Source organism: Gavia stellata, chromosome 15, assembly GCF_030936135.1.
Source record: "Gavia stellata isolate bGavSte3 chromosome 15, bGavSte3.hap2, whole genome shotgun sequence".
Taxonomy (NCBI): domain Eukaryota; kingdom Metazoa; phylum Chordata; class Aves; order Gaviiformes; family Gaviidae; genus Gavia; species Gavia stellata.
Genome location: NC_082608.1, coordinates 19,767,232 through 19,790,671, shown reverse-complemented (window position 1 = coordinate 19,790,671; position 23,440 = coordinate 19,767,232). Strand labels below are relative to the sequence as shown.

At 46.4% G+C, this 23,440-nt stretch overlaps 1 protein-coding gene across 1 annotated transcript; it reads left to right on the top strand.

The window, feature by feature from the left end:
- Nucleotides 1-808: 808 nt before the first annotated feature.
- COTL1 (coactosin like F-actin binding protein 1) lies at nucleotides 809-22,562 on the top strand. Its single transcript, XM_059824968.1, has 4 exons — nucleotides 809-927; nucleotides 1,201-1,283; nucleotides 11,324-11,481; nucleotides 21,196-22,562. Exons 1-4 carry the CDS (start codon nucleotides 851-853, stop codon nucleotides 21,304-21,306), a joined length of 429 nt encoding a protein of 142 aa, XP_059680951.1. The 5' UTR covers nucleotides 809-850; the 3' UTR covers nucleotides 21,307-22,562.
- The last annotated feature ends 878 nt before the right edge of the window (nucleotides 22,563-23,440 follow it).

Genomic DNA, 23,440 nt, shown 5'->3' with positions numbered 1-23,440 from the left:
CACACGCCCGGCGCACCAGCGAGCTGTCACGACTCAAAGTCACCCTCGCAGACCCCGTCCGAGGTCTGGGCCAGCCCGCACGGCTGGAGGGAGCGGGGAGCGGCCCCCAGCTCCCGCCCGCGGCCCTGCGGGGCGGCGCTCCCCGCCGGCAGCCTCCCAAGCAGTGGGGCCGCTTCACCCGGCTCCCGCCCCTGCCCCGGCAGCGCTGCCCGCCCGCGGCGGCTGGCACAGCCCGCACCCCGGCCTCCGGGCCCCCGCCGGAGCCGGCCCCCCGCCTTCCCCTCGCCTACCTGCTCTCAGTCCTCCGGCCCGGCTCCCTCCCGTGCGCCCGGCCCGGCTCCCGGCCGCCGGCCCCGCCGCGCAGGCAGCGGCTGCTCCATCTTGCGCGTCGCTTCTCCCTCCTTCCTCCTCCCGCCCGTCAGGCGCTGGAAGAACATCGCGGGGCTGGAAAAATCCCCGCGGCCCGACAGCGCATCACTGCGGCGGGCCCTCCGCGCCGGGACGAGCCCCTCGCCCCCCTGCCCGGGCAGCGCCCCGGCTTTGCATCCTCCAGACAGGTGCCCCCCCCCCCCCGTCCCCCGTCCCCGGGCTATTGCATCACCCCGAAACCCCCGCGCCGGGGCCGGGGGGCGGGCGGGGGCAGGCGCAGCGCACGCCGCGGAGCCATTGGCAGCGGCGGCGGGGCGGAGGCGGGCCGCGGGCCGCGGGCGGCAGCGGGCTCGGCACTGCGCGGCGCTGCGCGGTGCGGTGCGGCAGCAGCAGCGGCACAGCGGCGGCGGACCCCCCCCCCTCCCCAGCTCCGCGCCGCTCCGCGCTTTCCCCCCCTCCCCTCCCCGCCGCGGCCGCCCCCATGGCCACCAAAATCGACAAGGAGGCGTGCAGGGAGGCGTACAACCTCGTCAGGGACGACGCCACCGAGGTGAACTGGTAGGTGGCCCCCGGCGTCTCCCGGACGGGCAGCGGTGCTCTGTGATTCCCCTTCTCCTCTCCCTCCTCCCGAAGGGGTGACTTTTATAGACCTCATTCCCCTTCTCCTCTCCCCCCCCTCCAAAGATGGGTTTTTACAGTGTATTCTTCCCCATCTCCTCTTTTCCTTTCCCAAAGGCTGACTGCTAAACACATTGTTCGCCTTCCCTTTCCCCCATCTCAAAGGGTGACTTTTAAATGTTTTATTCCCCTTCTCTTTTCCCCTTCCCAAAGGGTGACTTTTAAATACAATGGCTCTACAATCGTCCCTGGAGACCAAGGGGTAGACTATGAAACCTTTAAAAGGAAGTGCACAGGTAAGCTCCGTCTTGATTGCTTTGGCACCTACCGTGTTTCTTGCTGCCCGGTGCGAGGGGGGAAAGGATGGGAGAAAACTTGGGTAAACTGGAATTAGTGCTGCCGCTTCCCCGTGCCTGCCCCGTCCTGCATGATCGGGTCTCCGGCCGCCACAGAGTGCAACTCCCTGAAGTCCATAGTCCAGCCCGTCCTTTGTCTCAGCCTTAGACTTAAGGTGCTTTGGGCTTTTTCCCCCCTTTACACAATTTTTCATTGCTTCTTCGTAATAAACAAGATAAAACGCTTGATTAGCAACGGTCTCCTTGTTTAGCAGCATAGTTTCAAAGCATTGCTGAAGAGCAAAAAAGACTCAATTTTCGTGGCTAAAAAGATGCAGTCATACAGACCATTTTGCAATAAAATTCTTCTGTAAATTGTGTTCATAGCGCTAAAGTAACTGCAGTTAGAAGGCTTGCTCGGATTTTTTAAGAACATGAAACCCGAGAAGAGAGTGGTTACGCCGAAGATCGGCTCGAACAATACAGCACTGAAAACAATCGTATATGTGGCGTTGCACAACCGCAACAGTTGCGGCTCTAGGTTTAAACATGGCAGTTGATTGTTTAACTGTCAGTTGTAGAACATTAACAGGAGAAACAAAGCGTGGGGAAAAGGAAAATAAATTGAGGAATATTTAACTTCATCTGATCTTAAGTTTTGATGTGTTTTACAAAAGCGGGCTTTGATTTTTTCTCAAAATAACTTCTAGGGGGGAATTGTATAGCTTTTCCTCCTATCTCGGCTTCTATTTAACAATGTCACCAAGTCACATGAGATACGAAGCATTTGTAACTAATACTGAGCTATAACAAAGTGTTCCTCGCTCATCTAGTTACTCTACAATTGTGGTTAACCTGCATTTTTAGAATTATGTATCTGTACTGCGAAGGAATTGTGTGTTCAGCAGTCTCTGCCGTCTCAAGGTGGGGCGAGTCCCGGAGGGACTGTAGTCAGAGTCCCACAGCTATCGAAACACCACTGCTGTCCACATTGGTCTGTCAAGTCCTAGGGCTTGGCTGTGGTTTACTGAGTTGGAGGGGAGAACTTCCAGTAACTTAAATGAGGGCAGGGCTGATCTGATCAGTCAATAAATATCATAGGAGAAAAATACATTTTAGAATACATTTGGAAAGCAGCCACTAAATCAAGACGGTTTAGACTGCTCTGCTACGGCATTTGCAGTGGGGTCTTACTAGGAGTAACACAGCTACTTGTTTCCAGCTGTTCTTGAGACCTGTGCAGGGAAAATTCTCAAAACCAAAAAGGCTCCTTTGTAGTTGATGTCAGAAGAGCCGATACTCTGTACCACAGGAACGTCTTCCCACCCAACTCTTCTTAATAGGCAACATAAGGAAAAAGGTCATTTCCTGGCATATGGGGAAACCCAGGGCTCAGCACTTCTGAAGTTCATGCCAATGTTATCTAAAGGGTTAGTAGGTTTCTTGGGAGGTGAACAGTTTCAGTATCCGAGTGCCATGTTCTCTGTCTCCTCTTGTGGCCAAGATAACTGAGCACCTCCAGCATCTCCAGTCATCTGAGGCTTGCAGAGGAACCTTCCTCATTTATTTTCTCTCCTTGTTTTGATGGAGTCCATCTCTTACTTTGGCTGAACTGATTTTTAATGTTTTGTCTGGAGCGGTACCCTCTCGGAACAGTTCCTAGCTTCCCTTCTGTAACAAAGGGAATACTTTTATCCAGCGGCTAAGCAGGCAGAGGGGCTTTGGCAGAGAGCAGGCATCGGTTGGGCTGGGTAGGATGCATACAGCAACTAATGGAGGCACATACTGCACTTTGGAATATGGCCAGTTTTGTTTTCTTGCCATCGTTGGCATGTGCCAAACCCTGATTTATAAACAGGGTATTAAAACAGACAGAGTTTAAGGAAACCTTCTTTTATACCAGCAAAGTGCCAAGTTGGCCCCAATACTGAAGCAGTTTTACAGCAAAAAGGAAATTTTGCATATTTTAGGCATAAGCACGGTAAGGGAAGAGTTAAATAAAGAGCATCTGTGGGGTAGACTATGGCCTATTGTTAGCCTTTAATGTGGAGCTAAATCCCTTATAGCTGCTCCATTGCTTCCTCTCCCTCTTCCTTGTCTCCCTCCTTGGCAGACCAGGGGCAAGAGGCTATCCTCAAACCTACCCCTGGAGCACAGTTGCTGGGGGTTTGAAGAACTAGGCAAATTCAGGTACTGGGTTCTTGGCCAAGTGCGAGAAAGGATCTTCCTCCACCCACGAATTACGGTGCAGCAGTTGGGGAAGCAAGAGTTGCAAGTTTCGGTGCCTCCATCTGTGCAGCAGCCCTTCGCCTGGCCCATTAGATGTAGTCAGAAAACAAGGCTCCTGCCAGCAGTGAAGTTAGAGCTTTCTTTCCCGTCTGGAAGAAAGGTGTCAAATGTTACTATGAAGTAGAGCCGGTTGGAATATTTCTACTGAAACAAAGTCAGTAGAAAAGGGTAGGAAGAGCTGCTAAATATTATTCCTTCCTATTGCTACGTCTCTTCCCTCCTGGTCCACACCCCATCTCCTTCTACATTTTGCTGGAGGGGAGAAAAGCTACTATCACTGCAAACAGCTTCGGAAAATGTGATTAAAAGATGAAAAAAACCTGGTGTCAGAATAAACTTCCTTCCTTGTTTTGAATTCCTGTTTTGTAAAAAACACTGCCCTGAAAGCCACAAAGTACTGCAGCTGCCTCTGGTAGAAGCTGAGCATAATTTGGTGGTTGAAGGTGAGAGCGGGAGCTGGAATTGAAAATCTCAGTGTGCAAAGTGTTACCAAGCCCCTCCGTCAGAGCTTGCTCTGTTCTACTTGCTGCACCATCTATTTTCGTGCTGTTCGGAGTGGCAAACATCTGTGTCCCCTGCTTTCTTTAACAACCATTCTTATTAAAAGCACCTTCGGCATGCGGTACATACTGCTTCCCTCCAGGGCATTAAATTACAGAGCAGGCGGTATCAGCGTGTGCTAATTCATGTGGTTCTGAGACCAAGAAGGTCTTTTGTACCAGTTTGGAAGACATTTGCCTCTGGTGGATATCCTGCCTCGTGCAACGACAGAGGTTAGGAAGGGCTGGAGGAGGCTGTTGGTAGCAAGGTTCTATTTTTGCTTTTTCTTCCCCCCATACCTAACCCTTTTCATGCAGACCATGGCCCAACTCATTACTGATTCTGCAAACCTCCTCGGGGAACGAGAGCGGTTGAGGACAAAGGGAAAAGCAAGGAACTTAAATAGCTTCTTTTAATGGAAGTAGCAGTTCAGAAAGGCCATGTTAGAAGGCAGCTCTCTGCAAACCTCCAGCAACGCTCTGTGGGCTGCCGTTGAAGGAACACGCAAGAGACCGAGATGCTGAGCTCCTGGGGCAGTGCTTGCGCCCTGAGCCAGGAGCTGCTGCTGCACCCGGTCTACCTTGGGCGGGTTTCATTGCTTTCACTGCTCTACTCTCAGATGCGCATTGCACGTCAGACCTAGAGGTTACATATCCTGGGGTGGAGGCTTTTTCTCCCTAAGCTCTTTCCTAAGCTTTGAGTAGTAGCAGAAAAGTTTAAGGAACGGCATGATCCAACTATCATCCTTTTCCCATCCCACTGTTTGGGGATAGCAATTGCCACTCTTAAAGGAAGAAAACATGGTAAGATACACTTCTTCAGTGCCCTTTTGTTCAGGGTCCCAGGATTATGCTGCAAACACAGCTTGAACCCTGGACTTTGGTATATCAGTTGCTGTCATGCTGTTGCTGTCAAGGTCTGTGTTCGGCCACGAGATGACTCAAACACTTTGGCTGGCAGGTAGTCGATGCTGCTTCCATCTCAGGCAGTAGTCTTTGCCCTCCAAAGACCATCCCCAGATGTGTGAACACCTCTCCTCCAGCCTATCCCAAAGTAAAGTCAAGGAGGTTGGTTCAAACCACTGGCACAATAAAGTCCTTATATGATGAGGAGGTGGCTGCTGGTGGCACTTCCTCTTGCAGTCCTGCATAGTGACCAGTGTACGTGACTGTATTGGCCTTTGTCTGACCCAGAGAGTCTGGAGACCAAAGTTGAAGACATTAATTGTGTCAGGGTCATTAAACATGCAGCGTAGACATCCCCTGTGTCTTCTGGCTAAGGACTGTTTTGGTTGGGCTTAACAGCACAGATTACCTCTGCATTAAACAAGGACTTAATTCAAGGCTTTTGATCCATTTTACTTCACAGTTACAGCTCTTGCCTCTGCAGATGGCATGGATCCAGACGCAGCATTAATTTGGTGTTTAGTAGTACGTGCCATCAGTACACTGTGAAAAAAACAGCTGAGCAGTTGGATTTGAAGCCAGAAACACAGATAAGAGTTGAAGGTTATTGTACGGAAGGATGTGAAGGCTCTCAGGTTTTTTTGTTGCTGTTTTTAATTTCAAAGTCTCATAACTAGGCTGGTGATGCTGTTGCTGAGAAGAGTAGAATGACATACAGCTGAGATACTGAACTAAAAGTCCGGTCAAAAACATCCGCTTAAACTTTTGTGTGTGTCAGTAATCCCTGACTGCACCGGACAGCTTGCCTCAGTTTCTGTGTTACGAAGCAGCAGAGCATTGCATTGTCTCTGTCTTTAATTTTTTTAAAGTGTGCATTCTGCCATTAAGTAACGGAGAGCTCGGAAGGCTCTGTTTCCCCCCCATGCCACATGTGAACAGTTGTTTTTCAGTGCATCTCTGACAAAAGAAATAATGAGCCTTTTATTTGGAAAGCCCCAGTCCAGATAAATAATTGCAATGACAGCATGAAATGGGATAGTTATTCATGTGTCTGAAAAGATCAAACCAAAACCACACTGTGCATTCAGCCTGAGGAAGAACTGAAAATCTTTGGTCTGAAATAAATACCCTATAAAATAATTTCTGGTTGAGATAAAATATTGGGAAGAAAATAGAAGTAGAATCGGCTCCTGAGACAAAAGCTCTTTTGGGCTTATGACAATTGTCCTATAAAGCCTAGCCTGTATAGAAAATGTAGGAGCTAAGAGTTGAGAGATCACCAAGATTACATTGGCACCTTAGGTTGTAGGAAAGATTTGTAAAAATGCACGAGGACGTATAATGAGATAGGTGCTTATCTGTATTTGGCTACATCTTAAGTTGCTAAAATGGGCTTTGTAAATCAGGCTCCTACTGCTTTTGTTTTTCCTCTTCAATGTTTGTCTTGCCTGCTTTCCCTTAATATCTATTTAAAGGAAGACCTGGGGCCATTGGTGGCTTATGGGAATTTCACAGCCTTTGCAGTGTTTCCCTGCCCCTGTGCCCTCCCGGCTCGCTGTGAGTCCTGCGCTTGGGAGGGTCCGCTGAAACGGCGTGTGTTTGACAGCGATCTCCTGGCTGCCAGCTGGAGCTGTGGCTTAGACTGTCCCTTGCAATGGACAGGAGGTTGTTTTAGGGAATATTCTCTTTCATTTTTGTGGGAGTAACTCATCAAGCCGAGTTCGGCACTGAAATAGTAACTCTTTGCATTCGGTTTAGTTTTGTGATGATTAATTAAAGTGGCATGGCTGTGGGTCTGCATTTTACCACCCTGTGCTAGGCATAAGAGCAGGTAAAGAGCAGTGTTACACCTTTTGCACGCCCTTTGTTTTGGGGCCTGCCTGGCCTTTACTTCTGGCCGACTAACGCAACCGTTCCTTCCTTCAGGGAAGGGGAACAAAGATTAGGTGGATCCCCTGTTTCCTCCCACTCTGCCCTCCAGTATATACCCAGGACAAGGAGACCACTGTCACTGGGGTAGCAGCAACTCCTTCTGATGAAAGGCTGCTGGTGGCTTCGCTGGACCGGAGGGAGCCAGACAAGTCAGTGTGGGGTCATCCTCCCCTGGCCCTTGTGTCCCGAGTACCCTGCGCTCATGTCAGCCACCCCAGGTTACATGGAGAAGGTTTGGTGCCCCAGCTACAGCATGTCCTGTGGTTATGGTCCCAAGGTCAAACATTTGGTATTTGTCTTCGATGACTTAACGAACATGTCTGCATGGTGCATGGCAGCATTGCATCGGAGCTATATGGGCTTCAGTACAGGGGTAAAGAGGGAAAAAACAGTGTAGTAAGAGGCAGGGAGGGCTTTCTGTCTGCACTTCTAGCGTGTGACTACAGGGGTGACTGAAGAGGTGGAAAATTGACAAATTAATCTAAAATGAATCCAGTTGAAACAAACAAAATAAATCCTTCATGAAACCTGCCATGCACTATCAGTATTTCATTGCTGGACAGAACACAAAAGCAGATCATTCCGTCAGCTGCCTTGCTGTACGCGGCCTTGCTGTAGCGGGCAGGTGACGCTGGGAGCGGTGGCCTTATCTTGGCATGTCTCTGGCTTGGCCACGCAGAGCCGTAAGACTAAGACCCATGAAGCTCTTGACAGTGTATTTCTTTCCTGCAGCTATTATCTTTTCCTGATGAGTCAGTGCATTTTAATCTAATGGGGAATTTTTCAGTACAGCTGAACCAAAGGGTTTGAGTGGATGTAAAAGAGGAGAATACCATCAAGGAGATCTCTGCAGCTTGGCATCGAGCTTTGTTGACAACCAAGGGCAGCTTAATCAGTATATTTGGAAAATCCTGCCTACTGATAAGTAAGGGGTTTGGAGAAAAATACTAAGTGATGCTCATTAAGGCATTCATTGTACTTTTCATTGTTTGTATAGCCCTATTGTCTTGCTGTACAACCGTAGTTAAAGGAGTAGTGATATTAGTAGGAATTAATGTTGTTAATTTCTGCTGTTTGTAACTTGTGAGATCTTCTCAAATAAAGCTGCTATTTCCGTTCTACCCAGATCTATTATTTGCTTCTCTCTGCCCTGAAATTCATGGCTTAGTGACTAGGAAGGTGGTTGCATAGAGCTAGGCAGGATTTCCTCTTTCAGAGGAAATCTACTGTCTCTCTATGATTTGTTAGACTCCCCCCCACACCCAGCAATTCCTAAAACCACTCTAAATGGTTTTGCGTGAAGGGGGGAGGGGATATTAATGCCTTGAGATTTCTAGGGGAGTTGGCACTGACAGCATTGGTGACTTCCAGCGCAGTGAGGTGATCTGGTAGGGTAGAACCGATTAACTGTGAAAAAGGAAATCTGGCAGTATAAAAGAACTCATGTTTTGATCCCTTTATCGCTCTGAACATGCTTCAGACTAATTGTGAAACTCAACCACTTCTGCTCAGGGATTTTGACCTGCAGTTGGAGGGGCACATACCCAGGCTGAACTAGTGCGAAAAATCTCCACGTCTGTCCCTGTTGCCCTTTTAGGAAAAGAGACATGTTAATTGCTAAGGGCTCCAATTCGCATTCCCTCTTGGCTGTATCTGCAGCTGCTGAAATGCTCCTCAGCTTCTGCAATTCACAGACTGGCACATCAAGTTAAAGCATCACGTATTGGTAGTTTGTATTAAATACACTGGACTGAAACCAGGCAGCTGAAGAGCCTGTTCTGCCTACCGTGGGGATACAACCTCCCTGGGGAGGCAGGGGGGGAAAGCACGCAGCTCGGGTGTAACCTTTCAAGCCCCCACAGGTAAACCTGCCCCAGGTAAATTCTGCCCAAGATAGTGACTCAGAGCCCCACATCTAACCTCAATTGCTCATTAAACTTACTGGGACTTAGTATGATGAAGTAAGAGTTGCTCATAGTTACCGAGGAGTAGGTGAGCTAACGGATAAAAGCCCACGTGGAACGGCTGGGTTTGGCTCTCTTCAGTGCCACCGACCAGGCTGCTTTCGGACAGGACGAGAAAGCACTCCAACTCTTCTGCTGAGAAGCAAATCCTGCTGTTGGCAGTGATCTGTGGGTTCATGTCAAATTAAAGTTCATGCTGACAGATAAATTCCTTCAACCTCCTTTCTACGTTGCTATGAAAAAGCATTGCAGAAAAACTTGGAATTCTTCACATTCATTATATTTTTGCATTATCTTTATTATAAAGGGGCATATTCCAAAGCAGTCTTTGAGGTCTGTAACAGCCTTTGGTAGAAGGGGCAGGGATGAAAAACCTACATACTCAAGGTGGGTCCATGGGAAGGGCTGTGACACGGTTACAGTATAGTAGGGGCCAGGACTTGATGACATTAAAGTGCCTTCAGCGCTGTGTTCCCATAGGAACCACAGTACAATTCTTAGCAGAGCGTGGCCTCCTTTACTGTCAGATCTGGGAAAGCAAGGTTTTTTCATAGAACCGTTAATAGTAACGTTAGGGGATTTACTGTCTCTCTTCACCTTGGGTATTTCCTGGCTGTCGGTTCATTTATGGTTCTAATCAATCTTAGGAAGAGGATTTACTGTCAGAAACAGGAGTCTCTCTGTGCGTTTCTTGTACTTGCCAGGAATACGGTATCTGAGAGAGAAGTTTTGTTTGCCTGCACTGTCGATACACATGACTCTTACTCTCCTTCCAAAGATCCATCTGGATTTTTCTTTTGAATAAGATCTCTCTTTCTCTTTGTTTCGATTTTGAAATCTTCAGAGGAGTTTGTTTTAAACACTGTACTGGCTCACACCCCCCCCTACATCCATTCTCCAGTTGTCCCCAGTAGTCCTCTGTCAGCGGTAAAAAAGTACATCGAGAACAAAATAGGGAGAGCATAGGTGGGGTTTTTTCAGACTTAAAAAGTCTTACTTTGATCAAGGGGAAGTTGTCTTTGCTCACACTTTGGCAAAACAAAGTGTTAAAAGAAGCTCTGAGATCTGTCAGCTTTCAGAGAACATCCCACTTTTTTTGCATTGATTTTTAGCAGCTTATTTTCTGGGGATTAGCAACTTAGAGCTGCTTCTCCCCTACCCTAGAGCTCCTGGAGCTGTCCTGACCATTCATGGAGCATGCTGTAACGGATCCAAGGATGGGGATGTTGGCAAACATTACTACACCTGGAGCCTGCGTTTTCACCTGGCAGTAGTCAAGACAGCAAATAACTATAAAACATGTTGAACTGGTCACAACAAGTGTAACCAGGATTAACATGATTCTTTTCAAACAGCAAGTTTGTTCTTCTATTTTGAGTCATCTCATTTAATTTAAAAGGTCTTGAGTGGCCTATAACAGATGAAGTAGCTATGATAAGGTATTTTCCACGATTGCACAACTGTCCATCTACTCTGCTTTTCTGCACAATTCTGGTTGAAGGCTCCAGTATCGTGCATGCCACCAAGGCTGGGGGTATGAGTGGATGGTATCACAAGCTTTCTAAGTGCCTGTGATCATGAAGGAGTGCAGCTGCCTTGGTTGATGAGTCACCCTGCAATGAAGGAATGAACTCTTTGAGACAAGGAGTTTACAAGGTTTTTACACATATGGCCAGACTAAATAACTCTAGTCTGGCATGATATAGCAGAAACCAGCTGTGAAACAAAGATCAGAACAGTTTTAAAATCCAAGGCCTTTGGAAGGAGTAGAAAAGCACATCTGGGGAAGTAATTGCAGAGTTTTCGTTTGCTGCTTCTTCTCCCCTCCTTCTTGTAAACTCATACCACAAGTGAGCCAGAAATGTTGCTGAAGGGAAGGAGAGGAAAGGATCAGATTTGCACAGTGGCCAGTTTCTGGGTATATGTTATAAGATGTGACCCTAATCCTGCTATCCTGTAAGAAAGAGACAATGGGAGATCACTTTCTTCCCTTCTTGACCAGTGACCTGCAGATGAATGATTTGGCTGAATGTGACTGGGGTTAGCTCTGTGCTCTTGAGCTGCCTGTTGACTGTATTTTAGCCATTTCCAAACTCAGTAGCAGCACACTACCGTGGCGTGGGGCACAGCCAGATTCTTCCCAGTAACTCAGAGCACCCCAGGAAGAGGCAGACCTAATGCTGGCAAAGTACACCTTAGGCATACGAGCAGAGCCCCTCTATTGGCCTGATAATCCAGAACGATGCTATTGTAACACAGGATCGGTGCCTTGACTTGGTATTTAAGTTGAGAGCAATAGTCTCACCCCACAAAATGGCAAGGCAGGGATGTTTCTGTTTTCAATCACTTTACCGTTGGTTTGTCTCTCCAGATGATGTTCGATTGTTTGGCTTTGTCCGATTCACCACTGGCGATGCCATGAGCAAGCGAGTCAAGTTTGCCCTCATCACTTGGATTGGAGAGGATGTCAGTGGCCTGCAGAGAGCCAAAACTGGGACCGACAAGACTCTGGTCAAAGAAGTAGTACAGGTAATCTCTTCCTTCTACTTCTAACCACCAGTTCTCATCACTTTTAGCTCTACAAACACCAGCAGGAGGTAAGAGAGGGGGAAGGATTGGATCATCCTTCAACTTGGTAGTTAATCCTTTAAAAAGAAGATGGTTTCCTATTGCCTGTCTTCCTACTAGGAGGACTTAACATCTGCCCTTTGAGCACTCAGGCATAAAGAAGCACCTTTGAGCTTAAGGCTGTCTTAACTATTTCGTGAAGAGGGAATATATGCACTCCCCTCCTTGTCACCATTAAGATGTTTCCCATCTCCTCCCTTGATATGGAAATAACATAATACTGAATGGTAGAGAACAGGCAGTATTAAGTTAAGCAGGTAAAATTAACCAGAAAAACCCACGCCCTTGTTTAAACTTTTCTCTTGAGGCCTTTTGTCTCAGCACAATGAATTTGTGGACCTAATCAACTAAAGTCTGAAGTCGCTATCAGTACCAATTAACTAACAGCTCTTAATAGCTAACTAGATTTGAATAGTCTTCTGTTTGGCTTTGGGCGTATCAGGGAAAAAGAGAAATGTGTTTAGTACACACCTTGGAAGGGCTTCACTTGAATTTGCCTGCCCCAGCGGAGCTTATCAACTGACTCTGTCAAGGCCTCCCAGGGCACTCTGAGCCGGGCTCAGTCTGTTGGGCTCCGAGCTCAGTCCAAGCGAGTGAAAACAAGCAACAGCCGCGAGAGAAGTGAATTGTGGAAGCCTGCAAAGAACTGCTGTCGAAAAGCTGACTTTAACAGAGAAGATGCTAACGTTTAGCATGCTTCCTCTGAAGAATTATTTAAAGCAGGATTAGCTCTTTCAACTAAATCTAGGGCCAGCTCTCCAGTGCCTGAGAAATAGTCTTTCTTATGCGCTTGGAGAACAGGCTGACCATTGAAATAATCTCCCTCAGTAATTGTGTTCTTGCCTGTGGAAGGAAATCTCCCAATAGGACAATATGAAGGATGAGAATGAAGTCCTCCTCAATTCATTGGTAGTTTGTGTGATACAGAAGATTATATTTAGATAAGAAGCATGAAGAATATAATATATTCATATCCTTCCAGAAGATAAGCATTGGTGCTAAATCTTTCAAAATGACAACTACGCAGAGGGGTCCGTTCTGAAGAGAAGCATCCATAATGACACCTGAGAGATAGGGAAGCAAATCTCTCTTCATGTGAAGCAGCTGAAACTGTGTAATTGTAGCTGAAGATGAAATTATACAGTACTAATGAATGATTCATATAAGAGTCACTAAGCCCAAGATTTTTTAAAAAATATGTTTAGACAATTTATTCCTGTTCAGTTGAATAGCATTCCTGAACGCTGTTCTAAGATCTGTCCCTCAGGTCTGTGACATATAATTTGCAATTTCACTTGTTTCATCTTTGATTAGTAGTCTGTATGAGTTAATAACCTGGTAGAACATTAACCATTCTTGGCTGTTACTTAAAAACTTTCATATTCCTAAAATGGAATACTAAAATAGGAAAACGATACAACTTGCGCTCAACACACTTTTATCGAGCAACCATGTCTGTAACCCACTCCAAAGCATTTCTGAATGTAATGTCAATGGTGATCTCCTTTGCATAAGAAATTATCTCGACAACTACTTTGAATAGTTATACATGTGCAACTGAATCCCTCTGAGTGGAGTGGGATAAAAGCAGAACTGTTTTCCTTTTATGCATGTAACCTTGCAGATAATCTGTCAAAACAAAAGAGGACAAGAAAGTCCAACTGAAATTTAGTAGAAAGAATTTATCCCAGAGCTATTTCACTCTTACGAGCTCTCTTGACCGTCAAATACATTCCCAGTCACCCCACTGCTTCTGATTTTTACAGAGATTATTTGAGATGTGAGTTATACATAGAAAAAGACAGTTGCTTGTTTGCTGTAATGATAAACTACATATCTGACTCAGTGTTGGTTCATCACTTGGAATAAGTAGTACCCTAAAGTGGGAATTTTTTTCTTTACAAAGCTTGGAGAGAATCTAGGCTATTCATGCAGTTTGGCTCTCTGCAGTTTTAGTTGCGTGTGTGGCCCATAGGTGCACTTACCCTGTGCGCCATGGCTCTCCTGCCAAGGAAGTGTGGCACAAGGAGGTTTTTTGTACAGCAAATAACAGCTTTGATTTTGTGATCTATAGAAGTGATTGGTTGGGATTCCAGAACAACAGCTCTTCGGTCTGAGAAGCCCTCAGTAAAACTTGAAACGCTCTCACTGTCTTGTAATATTTGCAAAAGCTAACTGTGGCTCTTTATTTAAGACCAAAGCTCCAGTGTGAGGGGAGGCCTGCTTTATATTCTCTGCTATGTTGTCAATGCATTGATGAGCTACGGTTGAGCTCTGCTCAAAGCTGAACAAACGCCAATAAACATTGTTCTTCCGCGGAGACACTCAAGCTGAAAGGCCGTCAGCTTGAATACCGCCTAGCAAGCAAAACCCACCATGTTGCATCTGTAGAATAGAGTGTTCACACATGGTGATTATTAACGGTCTCCTAGAAGCACCTGCCATAAGGAAAACGTAAGGGATATTAACTGTTGAAGAGTAGATTATGGGCTTGTGAACAAAAGGATGAAATATTATAAAGCAAGGAGAGGAACTGGGTCGCTCTTGCTTTTGTATTCCTCCCTTGGAACAGGGAGCAGGTGCTGTGAAATCTATAGGGAGGTGCTATCTATTGGGAAGCAATGCTGATAGTCAGCGGAGGAGATTGCCAGAAAATCTCTCAGGAAGAAAGGACGATTGATTTTTAGCTGTAATAACTGTAAAATTACAGGGATGGATCTCATCTGGTGCAAATAGCCATAGTTGTCTTGATCTGTATTAGCTGAGAATCAGGTCTTCTTGTTTATTTGGGGCTATCCTTATTACCTCTTTAATGTTGTTGGAAAATGGGTTTTGCATTTATTATATTTATTTTGGATTGCCGAAAAATGCATTTTGCATTTAAGGAACATTCAGTACCTTTTTTTCCCACAGCCATTTATTTGCCATCCTTTCCTTTTTACCTCAGCTGGAAACCTTGGATCAAGCCTGTGACCTGGTCCAAGTAGTTCAGCTGAGAGCAGGTTGGAAGTAAGGCCAGGATGGGGAGCAAGTGTTTATTTATACCTTCTTAAGGGTATAGCTAAGTACTAATGTGTGTAGACTTCCCTGTGTGAATGGAGACATGCACTAAGGTGATGCAGCATCCCATCTTTTCTCCACTGAGCTTCTGTCTAGGCCAAGGACAGACCTAGGGGTGGGGGGTAGTAGCACACAACGTCCCGTGCTTTGCAGACTGTTGCTGAAGATGTTTGGGAGTTCATTTCTGGGGTACAGTCTAAACTGAGATCTAGAATGATCTAAACTTAACAGCTGGGGAACTTTATGAAACAGTAGGCCAGGATGACTTAAACGACAAAGCTGCGTCTATTTTGTCATCAGCAGTAGTGTGTCTTACCTTGTGCACGTGGGTGAGCTGGCAGATGCTCACAGTGAGCCACACACGCAGCAGACCCCGCGGCGTTCGTGTCCCCTGCACAGCTGCAGTCTGATCACCGCGCGCCACTCGTTGCGATGCCAAGGTTGTACCCAGCTGCCAGTAGATACCAGCTGAACGGAAAGGCTTTGGGCATATTTTCTACTTGGCTAAAAAGGAGAACATCCAAAGCTGGTCTTAAACTCATGTTTTATGTCCCTGGCAGTAAGGATGGTTCTGCTTTTTACCTCCTTCATATGCACAAGCTGTGGCTCATTCAGCCTTAGTACAAACCCATCCAGGAGACTCTCTGTGCTCTGAGGGCTGTTGTTTGGACCTCCTTTATTCCAGAGGCCCAGGAGACACAGGTCGGTCAGCTTAAGCCCAGAAATCAAGGCTATTGTAAGCTGCTTGTCATGGCTAGGAACGGCTGCCAGCATGAGGTTCAGTTCAGCCATAAAAATTCCTGCAAGGTGAAACCTGGCAGCTGTGGGTCTTAAGTACAGGAGCATCAGGCCTTCCAGTGAATGGCCCCGTTCACTTTGAGGAGAGGCAGAGGGATGATATTATGGTGCTTTTCTTCGAGTAAAGACAAGCCCAGGCACAACGGTCGGTTGTGGGGCTGGGAGTGGCAACCGGTGCTAAAGTGGTCCGGTTTTGCTGTAAATGCCAAAGTACTGGAAACAGGACTTGGTTTCCCTCTGAGTGTTGCTTCCTCTCTGTGAACTTGTTTTCCTTCATAACTGCATTTCCTGCCGGGAGATTTTAACCCCTCATTCAGCAGCGTGGAGGTCTTTTTCCTGACGGGACTGAATTCCCCTGCCGGGCTGTCTCAGCAAAGGGACTGCCCAGCCTTTGCCAGTTTGTCTTATTTTCCATGAATTTTAACTCTTCTCTGTTTTCTTCAGCACTCCTGCCCCCACAAAGTCATGTGCTCTATTATCTGCCTAAATCGTATTCAGGGTAAAACAGCTCTGTTTCTGTGAGCAAATATTCGTGGCATTTTATTCATTATTATTTTTGGTGAGGAATTTGCCTGGCATTAGTGATGTCAACAAGTTTAGTCAGTTCCCGCTTTGGAGCTCATGGCCAGATCTTTTTTTGTTCACCTTTCTCTTTTCCTCTGGGTTCCTCACTGAACTGATTCTGGTACCTCATGAAGGATGACCCACTTACGGGGCTACTGTCCCTGGTCTCGGGACAGATACAAGACATGTAACTCCATGTATGTGTATTAAGTTTCTCGTGTTAGCACAGTGACCTAAACAGAAGATGGTTTAATAGCTTTGTTAGAGGCAGTCAGAAAATCAAACTCATATGGTAATGGCTGTGTCACGGTAGCTTTGAGACAGTCTTTCTCAGGGGGGCGAGTGAGATCCTGCTGGGAAGGCAAACAGAATTGTTCTTTTTGACTGTTTTTCCTATTCTGGTTTACTGTAATGACCATACCAAATGGATACGGATTTACAAGAACTCCTAGTCCTAGTCTAGAGAAGGTGGTAACTTTATAAGTAACTTCTTCAGGCCAGAATAAGCAGCTTCTCACCACCCCACATCTGACACATAGCCCTGTGACTTTTCCAGTGGGATGCAGCACAGATAGGAAGAATTTGCAGATCAGCTGAAATGTCGTTCCCATTGCTGAGGGTTGTGTTTGCCAGAGGTTTGGGCTGGCTTCTCCCAGGGGCTGGAACTGGTCCATGTGAAAATTGGCAAGGAGTAAATTTGAAGAGCGGGTTTTTGCTGATAGCTTGGATTCTGACAGCTGATTGCAGAACCGGGTTTAGTGCAGCCAGAGTAGAGTGGAGGGCAGTGGTACCGTATTGCTATAGGCACTTCTCACTTTATAGCTCTCCTTGTACTCAGAGAAGCCCTGTTAGAATATACCTCTGCTGCAGCCGTAGGACTTGTCTTTTCTTCCCCATGGCCCCAAGTCTAGGACTCATACCGTGCTGGAGAAGAAACATGGGAGATATCATCTCCTCTGTACTGCGCCTGCCCTGAAAATAAGATGACCAGTGGATGGGAGTGGTCACATTAAGCACAGTAGAACTGAGGATTCTGAACATCAGTGGAGGCTGCTGCAAGCCCCAGTGTAAATAAAAACAGCAAAAAGCTGCTCAACTACCTGGCACCATCCCTAGCTGCTAAGAACCCAAGTGTCTGTAGACGATACAAGGATTTTCCTTCTGGCTTCAGGCCTTCCCATGCTGGGTTTTCTAAGGGCCTCTGCAGACCTTTTTGGTACAGTATCTGCACCAGACAGCTTTTCCCTTGGCCAGCTTAGGGAAATTTTATGGCCCCATATGCTAAACATTCAGGGCCTGGAATAAGAAGAAAATCTACTCCACCTTTTTTTTTTTTCCCCATAAAGTTGTCTGGAAGAGAAAGGCTGGACTGTGCTTGCTATACAAATGTCATGCTTCCCAGGGAGAGATGCAGGCTCACTTTTTGCAACCTGACCTGCATGGTTGGAGCCCTGTCTGTAGTGTCGCATGAAGGTCGACACAGGGGATTGGACTGCACGATTGTGACCCTCTGCTACTCAGGCACAAAGTGAAGCACGTGCTAGATAAGTGTATTGAAGAACCATGAGTAAACCTTTCTTTTTACCTTGCTGTTCAATGATTTGAGAGGCAAAGAGACTGTGGTCACTGTTGTGTCGTGAGAGTGATAAAGATAAATGGCATCATTGTTTTTGTTATCAGTAGGCTGCTGGTGACTAGGGTGAATACAAAGGCTAGAATTCACTCGCAGGGCTTGCTGCGGTTGTAAAAAGCTTGGGGATAGGGGGAGGAGAAGAGAAAAGGAAGTGGAGGACGTAAAATGAAGATGCACGTCAGCAAAGCGAGCACCCAAGCATTGGAGTGACGGACTGCGCCTTAAGTGGCTGTAACTTCTGCAATTCTCTTGAAAGGCACTAGATATCGGTATGTGTGAGAGAAGAGAAAGCAGGGACTTTCCCCACCCCAGTCTCTTAAAGGCAGAAAGAAAATCTGGTGGCAGAGCAGAAATCTGGCTGAAGTCAGATGCCTGTTGGCATTGCTGTTAGCCTCTTGAAGCTAGGATTTTTCCTGGTGCTTTGCAGGAGCCCGTTTGCTGTGATCGGTTATTTGTAATTGCAGATGACAGTCATGCCAAATAAGGACCATTGCCTGGTCTAGCCAACATCAGACCCAATTAAATCAGTTGGAGGTAGTTTTACATTCTGGCAGTTTCAGTGGGGAGGAAAAAAGAGTGAACTCTGGATAAGATGGCCCTTGGCTGAAAAGTGCTGCTGTTGATCATGGGTGCCCAGTCTCCTGCTCTGAAAGCCGGAGTCCCTTCTGTCTTCCTGCCCTGATGACACAGGAGGCAGTTTCAACTGTCTCTAAAATACTTATATGCCTCCCTTCACCTTATGGTTTACACCCTGAGCAAAAGCTCAACCCCAGAGAGCTCAAACGGTGAATTCAAAGTGATGAGGGAGGCTATGGCTGAAGAAAGCTCAAGCAGGATATTGAAATCAGGAGTTCCAGGCAGCAAACTCACCAGAAGCACCTTCCCTCCTTGGGGCCAGGCTTGATGAGACGTCGTGGTGGGTAAGAGCCACTACGAAGAACCAAAGAAGCCCCTACAGCACCTGCCAGCAGAAAGGAATAAAGCAAAGAGTTATTAAGAGCAGTGACCCAGATTGCACTCTGAGGGTACAAATCTGGCACAAGAGGTGGCCCAGTCAGCTAAGAGGATATTTAAGAATGGCTGGGAACATAACCCATCTGGCCACTGCTGGGGGAGATTGTTCAAACCATGCAAGGTGTCTTGGTGGCATTGACGTGAAATAGTGGCTGGTGCCCACAGATCATCACCCAGGAATCGTCTGGGTAACTGTCTAGTTGAGAAGACATTTGAGTAATTGTAATTACTTTGTGATACATGTAATTTAGTTCCCCTCTGTTCATGCATGAGTGCACTGGCAGTTTTAATTTCAGAATCAGCTGGATTCTGCAGAGTGGGCATTGAAAGAAACCCTCCCCGCATTTATAAAACACACACACTTTTCATGGAATCCCTCTCAAAAATTATTTTATGGGCCTGCCTCAGTTTTCACTAAAGTCAGAGCAAAGACTAGCACTGAAGTCGGGTCATCCTGGATAATCTACTTCCTGAGTTGAGGAAAATTTGTTAAATCTGTTTGTTAGCACATAGAAAAGAAATTGAAAAGGCTCAGCTCAAAAATCATGTAGGTAGCACACCTCAGTGAGCATCAAATAGTTGAAAATCATTTGTTTGGTCTTACCAAGAGCTGAGCTTTGCAGAGGTCTCACACAGGTGATCTGGAAGTAGGACACTTGCGAGCGTGACCAAATCTGATGTTTTGGGCAGTTTGCCTCTTCATTTCCCATCTCAAAAAAAGGATTTTTTTCTCTAAATAAACAATTTCTTTCCCATTTTCCCTGAACTCTGCTAAGACGTGGATGAGTGCCTGTAATGTCTGTCCTCGCACCAGAAAAGCCAACCATTGAAGCGTGGAGCAAAATGGTGCTGTGAAGCAGTTGTTATTTCTTAGGACTTTGCCTAGCTGCTGATAAAGTAAAGCAGAGCAGAGAAGGCTTCTCGTAGCTGCTATAAGCTCCCCCCCCCCCGCCCCAAGCAACTCTTCGGTAGTGAGGATTTCCTACAGCGGGAAACAGGATCAGCCGCAGCCTGGGAGACTGGCGTGGGGGAGGGAACTGTTTTGCTCTTCCTTCCATTTCTTCCACCGCATGAAAGAGGTGCTGAGGCTCTTTCCAGCTGAATCCTTCTCCACCCCCTCCTTTACCCGACTCTGATCCCAAACTGAGACCCTTGAGATGCTGCCAAATAAAGAGCTCTCCCATGGCTTAGAGTCTGAAACCAATTAGAAACCCCCCCTGCACAGTTGTGCCGGGGCTGTTCCAGCGCCAGGGAGACCCGGACAAGATGACGACTTCTCTCTCAAAGCATTGCCTCACTCTCCCAGGCAGCCTCCATCACCTTTCAGGGCGCTCGCTGCCCAAGGAGCCAGGCATTGCCGCTTTCCTGAGACATTGCAACAGGGCTGTTGGGATTTTAATTCATTTTTTTTGTGGTCAGTTTGTCCCTGGCCCTGCAGAGTGCAATGGATGCTTGTGTTTTTCATGCTGTCTAAAGCCTCTGTGGGCTGGAGGGAAGGGAAAGACACATGCAGTGTTTTCAGTTATGGTTAGGAAGGGAAGGAAAATGCTAAAGCAAGAAGCAAACGTGCATGTTTGCTGAAATGTCTGTGCACACACATGCATGCCACCCTTGCTATGAGGCAGGAGGGACAGCCCCCACAAAGGAACAACTCCCTGACTGTAGTGACACTGCCGTGACCAGTGCCCTAAAGGCACCATGGGATCCCATTCACAGCGATCTGTTCTGAGAAAGGTTTTCTCTGTCCCCAACCTCACGTCACAGGATGCTGCCTAGGGCTTGCCCAGCTCCCATAAGTTGCAAAGATCATTCAAACAGCTAGCTAGCTGCCCTGCAGTATGCAAATGTATTAATAAAGCGTGTCCTTAAAGGTCACTTTGGATCATTAGACCACAGAGCATAGTGGAGCCTATTAATACCACCAGCAGCCTGCCTGGTACAGTATCTTGGTTTTGGCCATGATGTGTATTAGATAGTTGAGAGGAGGAGTCAGTAAATCTACTGAAGTAGACTTATTTGCTCCTGGTACCATCTGCATATTGCTCAATCTTTAATCAAAGCATCCTCCTATCAGCTGGTGGGGTATGATACTGTAGTGTACTGTGGTGTAGCACTGTTCTCCTTTTTTTAGGAGAAGGGGTCCTAAAAAGGGCACAGATACAATTAGTGACTTGCCCAAGATTACACTGAAGGTCAGTGGCAGTTAGGTGGTCAACAGTTTTGAGCTTTTTAGTTTGCATACTACTTAGGAAACTTGACCTAACCTAGCCTGTGCATTTATCGCTAGGAAGAGTCGTTGCATAGGGCAGGACTGGGTCTTGCAGCTGATGACTGTAGAAGTAGACACATAAAATTTTTCCAGGTCAAGTCTTGGGTTTTGCCATCACTAGTCTTCTGTCTCATTCACAGCTTTCTGTTTATCATCCCTACCACAGTAGATAAGGGTATGCAGCTCATACAGCCATGGAAGCTGGATAACCCATCTTTATTCAGGTACTTAGACAAGTATCCCCTTTTTTAACAGGCTTTTTCTTTATCTCTTGCAGAACTTTGCCAAAGAATTTGTGATCAGTGACCACAAAGAGCTGGATGAGGATTACATCAAGAATGAGCTGAAGAAAGCAGGGGGGGCTAATTATGATGCACAGACTGAGTAAACGCATGAACCTCCTGGCACCATCACCTGGATCTCAAAGGGAGGGGAAAGGCACAACAAACTAACAGACACAACTGAGAGATGAGGCAACTGAAATCCCCAGCTTTCTGTGTGTGCACCTAAGAACTCCCTTTCTTTGCGTACAGCAGACTTTTATTTTCCATTCCATCTCATGAAACATCCCTCTCTGGGGTTCTGTTTTTCTTTTTTCCCCATTTTTTTACTCATAACTCTGTCCATGTTCTCGTATCTGTGGAATTTAGGTTTGGCTCTGCTTTGGTCCTATTCAGCATTGTGTTTGTAGAGGCTTGCCATTGTGTCCTTCTTTGTATGCCTGCATGTCTGTGTGTTTTAGTTGGGCTCAACCTGGTCTCTGAAGGGAGAAAGTTTTGTGGGAATTCTGAACATCGATTATTTTAACTTTTTAAAAATTTGTTCTGACTGATGTCCTTGGGAATAATATTTTTTGCTGTTCTAGGCTCAGATCAACTTGACTTGACTTCACTCAAACTTTGATTAAATTGTCTAAGCTTAAATGTCCACCTGAGATGTTGTCTAACAGCTTAAACAACAAAGTGAACAAACAAAAAAATTCTTTCACTCTTAATAAATGGGAATAAATTTGCCTTAAACATTGCTTGACAGTTGCTATGCTAGTGCTGCATCTCTATCCCTTCCTCTTAAAAATAAGATCCAACATGATCTGAATGTGGGGGTTTTGTTGTTTCTTGGAGGTATCATGGCACAGTAAACTGAGGGGCTTAAAAATGTCTGGACACTTGTTCATGATTTTGTGTACATTGGTCTCTGGGTTTGTATTTGACTTTCCTAATGCTGGGGCTCAGGAGGTGAAACTGAAATGCATAGATTTCCTTTTTAAATGATGTCTGCAAAAATAGCAGCCGCTGAATCCTAGCAGCCTTCTCTGCCCATGTCCCCCCTGGGTTTTTTTTGCAGTTAAATGCAACATCTTCAGTTATTTGGGGCCTTCGGGCAGTGAACCATCCTGCAGCTGTGACCGAGGGATGGAGCAGGGCAGCTCTGTCCCAGTCGGGATGAAACAGTCAACAGCAGAAGCCCAGAGATAACCTGGGCAGTTTGTTTGGTACCAAACTGTTTGTTTGGGGGGCTTCTTTGTATGGCTTTTTTTTTTCATCAAAGGTAATTGTCCCCGGAATTATGTGTAGGGGGGAACTGTGTTGTACTGGGGCTTGGGAGTCAGCGCTATGAACCCATTACAGAAATAAATGTTTTTCAAGAACAGTTCTCAGCGACTCTGTTGTTCTTTTACCTTCCCTGCAACAACAAGCCTATATTTAGGAGGTCTCTTAATCCTGGGTGTAAGGCTTTGAGCTTTTGCAATCTTGGGGCTATTAGGAGAATTAAACACTGGCTTAAATGTAAAATGATCTCGGTGCCTGCAGCCCTTGTCTGCTCATCTCCGCTCTGAAAGGCAGAGGTGACCACAGTGCGTCTGACACACTTTTTGTTCAGCAGCTCTACATCTAAATTTCCAGCGCCAAAATACCAAGTGGGAATTGTAATTAGGTCAAAGAGAATTTCACACCCACGTAAAATAAATGTAGAGAGGTCAGGAACAGATTTGGGAGCAAGAACGACACTTTTCAGAGTGAAGTTTTGCAGCTTCCTGCACGGGGTTACATGGGGTGTTACAATTCTGGACTGAACTTACTAAAACTTGCCCTGAAAGAAGGGAAATTGCTATTTTTTTACAGGAGTGACAGTAGGGACAGGCATAACTAATGGGAAAGAGAGCTTGTGATGCTCCGAGGCTTTGCCTTACTGGTTCAGTGACCACGATAAACTTTTCTTTGACTGGTCTTGAAGCCTGCCAGCAGTATCGCAAGAAATTCGTCAGCACCAGCTGTGGCGTGGGGTTTGATGCACTGCTCAAGAAGGAGCCCAGCACAGAGGCAAAACAGCTTTCTCAGCCGCTCAAAGGCATCTCAGCAAGACAAAGCGGAGAACTTGTGCTGCCTTTGGCGAGCTGGCTCCAGGGATGGAGGAAGCGAAGGCATTACCCTGGCCTCTGCGGTTGCTTTGCTATCCTCAGTCAGCATATGCTTCCCACAGTGTATTTTTCTAAAGACTTTATAAATCTTTTCTAAATATTT